The 8,581-nt window shown below is 42.0% G+C and overlaps 1 protein-coding gene across 1 annotated transcript in view; it reads left to right on the top strand.

Moving 5' to 3' along the window:
• Positions 1-8,581, top strand: part of ttll9 (tubulin tyrosine ligase-like family, member 9) — an 87,375-nt gene that overhangs the window by 43,901 nt on the left and 34,893 nt on the right. The window contains exons 2-4 of the mRNA XM_043710053.1: positions 3,318-3,434; positions 5,553-5,664; positions 8,225-8,410. Of these exons, the coding sequence (XP_043565988.1) occupies positions 3,318-3,434; positions 5,553-5,664; positions 8,225-8,410 (415 nt within the window). The remainder of the gene's footprint in view (positions 1-3,317; positions 3,435-5,552; positions 5,665-8,224; positions 8,411-8,581) is intronic.

Below are 8,581 nucleotides of genomic sequence, written 5' to 3'. Positions count from 1 at the left end.
GTGTGTATGATGTGTGTGTATGATGTATGTATGCGTGTGTGTATGATGTATGTATGCGTGTGTGTGTATGATGTATGTATGTGTGCGTGCGCGTGTGTGTATGTATGTATGATGTATGTATATATATGTTGGCCCCACCTTCCGCCTATTTTTCTGATCGAACTATTCCGAACTATTATTCCACATGTCTGGAGCAGGTGGGACTTGACCACAGGCCTCCTGGACCATGGTCTTGCAGGTTTCACCATCTCGGTGCAGATCCAGTTCTCTTTTCATTCTGTTCAGGGTTTTCCTTTCGACCCCCCCGACCGGGCAACAAAACCAACATCCGCTGGATGAAAAAGGGGTTTTTTTTCGTGTTTCCTTCTACCAAACGCCTTAAATCTGGGTAGCTGACCTCTCAGCTTGTGGAAGCACATCTTCCCTTTCCAGACCTTGATTAAGGTACCCTTCTGTTTCTTTTGTTCAAAGGAAAACAACCCTTGTTTATCCAGTCTTTCTTCATAGTTGCAGATTTCAAATTCTTCTGAATCACCTCTTTGGAACAATTCCACCTATATTTCTTTGTGGGTGCATGTCTATACTGTTTGTAGTATCTTGTTCATGAATGCCTCCCATTGGTTTGAGACTGATTTTCCTTCAAGTAGCTGTGCGTAATCCACTTTCACCAGATCACCTTTCAGTTTCTGTAAAATTTGTTTCTCCCATTGTAATTTTTAAAATTTCTGTTCTATCTTTTTCCCTTTCCTTCGTAATGCCACATGGAACTGTGTTATGATCATAGCTCCAAAGTGGCTCCCACACCTGCTGCATCCACCTGCCCAGCTTCATTGTCTACAACTAAATGTAGAATTTGGCATTCTACCTGCTACTCAAAACATTTTCTTCAATGCTGTTCAAGAAGTTTGTGCCCGCTGTATCTTTTATGCTGCTCATATCCTAGTTTAGGTTTGGGTAGTTGATGTTCTCACCTATTATTGTCCTATTGTTTTTGCACTTAGAAATTTGTCTACGTATCTGCTTTTGTAACTCTCTTGCACTATTTGGGGTCTGTTGTACACTCCCAGTCCTGTGGCTGTCTCTTTTTCTATCTCTGACCTCAACCCATACGGTTTCATTTGGAATATCAACCTTTCACACAGCTAAAATTGACTCCTTAACCAATAATGTAAATCCCCTTGTATTTCCATCTCTCTCTGTCTATTCTGCCTGAAAGCCTCAGCATCTAGGGATGCTGAGCTACCATTCTGCCCTCTTTAAGCCAAGTTTCTCTTCCAGAAATGATATCATGCTGCCAGGTGCCAAACTGAGGTGTCTGCTCATTAGCTTTGTTTGCTATACTATCTGCATTTACTTATGCACCTTTTAACACTGCCAAGCACCTGTGCAGTTTTTTTTTCTCACATTTTCTGTCTTAGGTCTATTTCAGAGGAAATAATATATCTGTATCTGTCCTCTGGTTCCCATCCACTTGCCAATCTAGTTTAACACCTCCAACAGCACTAGGCAATCTTTCTGAAAGGATATTCTGATGTAAATTGCCTGATTTATATATATCTTTAATATCATTCATTTTAAGTTTGTGTTTTGAATTACCTTTGTTATTTTAAGTTGGTTTATAACATGGGTTTTCTATGTGTCAGAAGTTTACAATTGTAAATGTTTCTGTAGCCATGGTGATTTCTTTTAAAATAGTTTGTGAGGTCTACTTTGGACAGCTTAATGGGCTTTAGTTTAGTTTTTTTATGATGTAGTGAGGTTTCTATTGCAAATTTCTCATTGGGGCATTCTTATTAAGCCTAAGAGGAACATTCATAGCTTGGAGGGAGATATTTCTGTTTCATGTTTGCTTCGTTTTGGACAGTTGTGTGAAGTCCTTGTGAGGAGGTGCATGTATACAGCAATTCTCCCGAGAAGGAGAGAATTTAATTAAACCTGATCACCTGGAGTAAGGGGTTAGTGTTAGACTCAGACCAGAAGTGTTGGGTTACAACCTCAAAGAAGACTTGAAGCTGAGGTTGTTTAAGCTCAAGTGTATGAGAGCTCCAGGAATAAGTTGTCAGAGATTCCAGTCGAGTGAAGGTCACAGCTACCTCCAATCTACCAAGGTGTGAGAGAAAGGGATTCTGGTGGCAGTATTATACAAGGGTTGCTGTTGATTACTGTACAAGGGATTTTTTTGTTTATTTGAAACTTGTAAAGGAGTGTTTTGGGAATATAAGAACATGAGAAATAGGAATGGGAAAAAGCCACTTGACCCCGCTAGCCTGATCTGCCATTCAATGAGACTGTGGCACGTTAACGGGATTATAATTTTACTGTGTGTTTAAAACTTTGAGCATTTGTTTACTCCATTTATCTGTGTTTATTTTAAGAATAAATTAATATTTATTAATAAAACAAAATCAGCAACATTGCAGGCTCCTGTCTCAGTGAGAGATCACCTCATTAAAGCCAAAACAAAGCAAAATATGAGCCAAGATTTCAGTCTGAGATCTGACTTGTCTGCAAAGAATATCAGCTGAGATCATAATATTCATGGAGGTTTATGCATGGAAGTGCCGGTTTGGCCTGGGTGGACAAAGTTAAAAGTCCCCCAAAACCACGTTATAGTCCAACAGGTTTATTTGGAAGCATTAGTCTGAACCAGTCTGAAAGCCTCAGAAATCTAATGCTGTCCCTCCTTTACCAGCTTTCCAGCTGTGCACAATCTCTCCATTTCCCCGTTTCTATGTTCAGTAGCCTGTAGACCCGAAGATAATCCTGAGGTTACTGCTTTGCTGAACATGCTTTTCAGTCTCCATTTTAGCTCCCAAAAATCTGCTTTCAGGACCTCATTCTCTTTCCCACCTAAATCATGATGTGGACCCCAACCTCTGGCTGTTCATGATTCCCAAAATAATGTCCTGTATCCTCTTTAAGACATCCTTGACCTGGCACCGAGACAGCAGCATCTTGATGCCACGTCTGTAACCACAGGAATGTAATCTCTCCCTGACTAAAACAACCCTCTATCACTACCACTTCACCTCATGCCCCCCCCCCGCCGTACCCTTGTCCCCCTCCCTTGTGGATTAACTGTACACTTTGGTTATTGTGGGTTAACAGCACATTCTGCTTATTGTAGGTAACTCTACATGCTGGATATTGTAAGTTAACGACACATTGTGGTTATTGTGGGTAACTGTACATTGTGGTTATTGTAAGTTAACAACACATTCTGGTTATTTTAGGTGAACAGCACATTTTGGTTGTTGTAAGTTAACAGTATTCTCTGATTATTGTGGGTTAACAGTATAACCTGGTTATTAATGAAGAAGTAATGTAATTCTTCACATTAGGGAGCAACGCAGCAGCATCCGATTCAAATGTGTTTTGACCAACACTATTCTTGATGTTCTTCGTCAGCGACCTGGATGGGTTGAAGTCAAAGAGTGAGTGCATCTTCATTTCTGTCTGACAAGGGGATAGGCGTTCATTGAAAGCTCTTAATAACTTGATGTGCTTCTGAGAAACAAACTCAAAGGTGACAAATCCTGAACAAATAGCAGCTCAGGACACACAGTGGCAGGTGAAAAGCTGTAGAATGACCAGGACCGGGACTATCAATTATGTGACTATTCACCCAGCTCAACCTCATTTCAGTTCCTTCACATACATGTGTTTCTTTAAAATTAAAAATTAAAGATGTTTCTAAGCACGTACTTTCTGCTTCAATGCTTCCCTGACTTTTGCTTATTGTAATTCCATTTTTGAGGCTTCAAAGTTGTGGCAAGTCGAAGTGTGAGGGTGCATGCATTTGTGTATGTAAAGAGAGAGCAGCATTCTGTATAAGTGGGGCCTGTTACATATGGGATGCAGTTGTTACAATCGGATCTTCAAGGCAGCCATTGTTATCTTGTAGCTTCGGACCCCACACATGATCCCGAGCCCCACTTTGGGAAGTCGTGTCCTGTTTTCTGCTGTCTACTCACCACAACCAAGCCCTTGTTCCTTTCTCAGTTCAGGGTAGTCTGGAACAGGAAGATCTGCCATCAGTAGTGGAAGATGGAAGAACGGAGTCACTTATTCTTACACTTGAAGCCATGAGTTCAGAGGCTGAAACTGTGTTAACATTTAGAGACTCAGCTAGAGAGGGATCTGCACATGTTCACACCTGGCAGTGTAAGTCCCAGTGTAGGAGTCAGAGCAGGAAGGAGAAATGGAAGATGTGCTTTCACATGGTATCTTTCACCACCTCCAGGTGTCTTTATGTGCTTTTGTGGTATTGGTTGAAGGATGAGGTAACTCCCTTACTCCTGTTCAATATAGTGACGTGGGATCTTGAAACTGGTCTTTCTATGCCATCTGCAGTCTCCTGAATTGGAGGCCCGACTGTCGTCCATCAGCCATGCCACAGTCACCAGGGAAACACATTGCAACACTGTTCTCTGGTGATGTTCATTCTTGTCAGAAAGAACATGGTTTGGCAGTCAGTGATGGATGAAAGGTAAGGGGTATGGGATATGAGTGACGAGGGAGACCTGGCTGAGGTTACTGGTATCACACATTGTTCAGTCATGCAGAATGTCAGCAGAGCATGGCTGTTCTCATGTGGCTTCCCTGATCCTCCTGTTTAAATAGATAAAAAGGAAGAGAGAGGCCAAAGTCAGCCTAGGCCCCTTAAGGAATGAAGCTGGGAAATAATATTGGGGGACCAGGAGGTGGCACTGCTTTTGAATAAATACCTGGCATTGGTGTCTAATAATGCATGTGGGTACATTCAAAGCCATAAAAGAATAAAACTCATTCAGAAGGGCACCAGACACATTGAGAAATTTGATGAGGAGTCACACTGTTCAAACAACCCCTCCAGCTGACCCTCACAAACACCACCTAGTTTGCACTTGGCAGAGTCTGTAGATTGTGCATTCAACTTACTATATATCTCAAAAGCCATTGAACAAGAGTGGAAGCAAGGTAACCTCCATCCTGAGGGAACTGCCTATGAAGGGAGGAATTCATGACCCTTTATTTATAACTGGAGAGGGAGGTATAGTGTTATACTTGAGCGTGTGTTCAGCTGCATCGAGGTTAAAACAGCGGAGTGTGATGGAAGCCTTGGCATCAATTCAGGGCACTGATTGCCCAGTTGTTAGCTGCATGTGCATAAACTCTTTCAGTAAGGTGGCATTCTGCACTGTTCCTTTGAGGTTTGTGGAAGTTGCGTGGAACTTAAAATAAGTGGTGATATAGAGTCCAGGTTTTGCTCCTGTTTAGTTTTGAAAACATCTATTAAATTACTCTCAAGTGAAAATCTCTTCTCAAGAATAGAAGCTGGAGATATGAAGTCTGGTCCCTTGGATTAAAGTTTTATGGTTTTGGTCTGAGCTACCTGAATACGTTCAGCTTTGTTCACAATGTATTTACAATTCTTTTCCGTGGTCTGTTTAGTGAACTGTGTATATGATGATCCATGATGTGGCCTTATATTACAAAATAATTTGGATTGTGTCTTTACATCTTGCTGTATGTTCATGCCTGTCTTCTCATTCAGTTCTCTCTGTTGACAGTGAAGGGGATTGGGACTTTTACTGGTGTGACATCAGTTGGCTACGTGAGAACTTTGGCTACACGTATATGGATGAGCATGTTCGTGTCTGTCACTTTCGCAACCACTATGAGGTATGAAAGTCAAGTCTTATTGCTCCCTAGCCTGGTAGAAATAATTACCATTAAGTGGAATCATCAGAACCATCCCGATTTAAGAAATAATATTAAAAGTCATACTGCACCAGGTTATAGTCCAACAGGTTTATTTGGAAGCACTAGCTTTTGGAGCGTCGCTCCTTCATCAGGTGGTTGTGGAGAATAAGATTGTAGGACACGGAATTTATAGCAAAAGTTTACAGTGTGATGCAACTGAAATTGAAAAGACCTGGATTGTTTGTTAAATCTCTCATCTTTCTAAAAGGTGAGAGACTTAACAAAAATACTATAAATTCTGAGTCCTATGATCTTATTCTCCACAACTACCTGATGAAGGCGCAGCGCTCCGAAAGCTAGTGCTCCCAATTAAACCTGTTGGACTACAACCTGGTGTTGTGTGATTTTTAACTTTGTACACCCCAGTCCAACACCGGCATCTCCAAATCTTAAAAATAATAGGGTGATATTTGGTCTTGGACAATGCTCCGAAAGCTAGTGCTCCCAATTAAACCTGTTGGATTATAACCTTGTGTTGTGATTTTTAACTTTGTACACCCCAGTCCAACACAGGCACCTCCAAATCTTAAAAATAATAGGGTGATATTTGGTCTTGGACAATGGCCATTATGCAATGCTCTCTTTGTGAACCTTTGCCATTTCCTCCTTCCCCATTTTCCATTCCTCATTCCCCACCACCTTGAGTCAACTTGTCTTTAACACAGACAGAATGTCTCAGTGACTTGTACTGAAGATTAAGGAGGGCACGGTGATCAAAGGAGTTGATTTTAAGGAAGATCCTGAAGGATGAGGATATGTTTACATTCCTCTATGGACTTCATGTTCTGTCTTTCTGTAACCTCCTGTAAATGTGCAAACTTCTGCAATTTCTATGCCCCTCCAGTTCTCTGATTTGTAATTGCATAATCATGGATGGCCATGCCTTCAGTTATCGGCCAGATATCTTGAAATTCCCTCCTTAACCTTCTCCAGCTTTGTGATCCTTCCTTATAACTCGCTTCCCTACTAGCTTTTGGTACTGATTTTCCTTTGTGACTCAGTGTGAACTGTCGTCTAGAGCACACCTGTGTAGCACGTGAGGATATTTTGCTAAAGGCATTATATAAATGAAAGTTGTTGCTGAGAGCCATGAAAACCGACTTTACGCACCAGTGATCAAGATCCGTGTTGTTTGGGCTCCCTGTGCATCACCAATTGTGCTTTCTGCTATTTTATCCTACCTGACACTGATGTTATCTGCCAGGAGATAACTGTATTTAAACAGAGTCCAAGTCCACACTTTTAGTGGGAGCTTTATTTCAGTTAGCCACACTCCAGCTTAATAATTACTAAAAATTTTTGAATCAAGCTGTTCATGGGTGTCATTGTACACCTCTGGAATGAGTGGGACTGTGGTGAAACGGTTAAAAATTATGTCCCAATACATGTGTGAATCTAACCGGAATGGAGGGGACTTAAACCTGTGCCTCTGGCTCAAAGGTAGGGATGATACCATGGCACCATGAGATCCCCATCCCATTGATTATAAACTCCTCATACTTATACAACTAATTCAAAGTCAATTAACCCTTCATGAACATATCCGTCACCTCTTCCTTTAGTGCATTAGGTCTCAGGCATCCCTTGTGACCTAAGTCAATGGTGTAGGCCACAGTTAAAGAATGGGGTTAGATAGAGTCATAGAATCCTACAGCATGAAGACAGGCCCTTTGGCCCAAACTGGTCCACGCCGATCAAAATGTCCATCTATGCTAACCCTATTTCCCTGAACTTTGCCCATATCCTTCTAAACCTTTCCTATCCATGTATTCGTTAAATGCCTTTTCAATGTTATTAATGTGCCAGCCTAAACAACTTTGGCTGGCAGCTCATGCCGTATGTGTACTACCCTCTGTAAAAATGTTGCCCCTCAGAATTGTCCCGTCTAACCTTAAACTGATGTCCTCTAGTCCTTGATTCCCCAACTCTGTAAAAAAAGACTGAGTGCAGTCACCCTATCCATGCCTGTTATGATCTTATACACCTCTATAAGGTCCACCCTCAGTCTCCTATGCTCTCAAAAATAAGTCCTCGCTTATGCAACCTCACCCTAGAACTCAGACTGTTGGGTCCTGGCAACATCCTTGTAAATCTTTTCTGTGCTCTTTCCAGTTTAATAACATCCTTCCTATAGCAAGGTGACCAAAACTGAACACAATCCTCCAAGTGCGGCCTCACCAACGTCCTGTACAACTGCAACATAACGTCCCAACGTCTGTACTCAATGCTCTGACTGGTGAAGTTCAGTGTGCCAAAAGCCTCCTTCACTGCCCTGTCTACCCGTGACTCCACTTTCAGAGAACTGTGCATCTGAACTCCAAGGTCCCTCTGTTCCACTACACTCCTTAAGACCCTAACATTCACCATGAAACTCCAACGATGATTTGACTTGGGTTGTGAAGAATTGTTCCAACAGGTCTCTAGCACTACATGTCAGAGGTTTAGATGTTCACACAATCTGTTTTTTTTTGCTTGGAAGTTGACACGGAAAAATTTTATGGTGAAAAACCTGAAGAGGTTTCGCAAGCAGCTGGAGCGTGAGCAGGGGAAGCAGGAGGCAGCGAAATGTGACTTCTTTCCCAAAACATTTGAGCTGCCAGTGGAGTACCACCTTTTTGTGGAGGAATTCAAGAGGAATCCTGGAATCACCTGGATTATGAAACCGGTGAGAAAATACGCAACAGAGAGGCATACGTCACTTACCCAAATTCTTATAATGCCCATAGGGCACCCGAGACCCAGATATCTGTGGGTACTCCAGCATACAGCCCACAATAAACCCCAGACCCGGGTACCACACACACAGCCCACAATAAACCCCAGACCCGGGTACCAC

This window comes from Chiloscyllium plagiosum, chromosome 20, assembly GCF_004010195.1.
Source record: "Chiloscyllium plagiosum isolate BGI_BamShark_2017 chromosome 20, ASM401019v2, whole genome shotgun sequence".
In the NCBI taxonomy this organism is placed as follows: domain Eukaryota; kingdom Metazoa; phylum Chordata; class Chondrichthyes; order Orectolobiformes; family Hemiscylliidae; genus Chiloscyllium; species Chiloscyllium plagiosum.
Note: the sequence above shows the minus strand (reverse complement) of the source record. Positions and strands in the feature narration are given on the sequence as shown.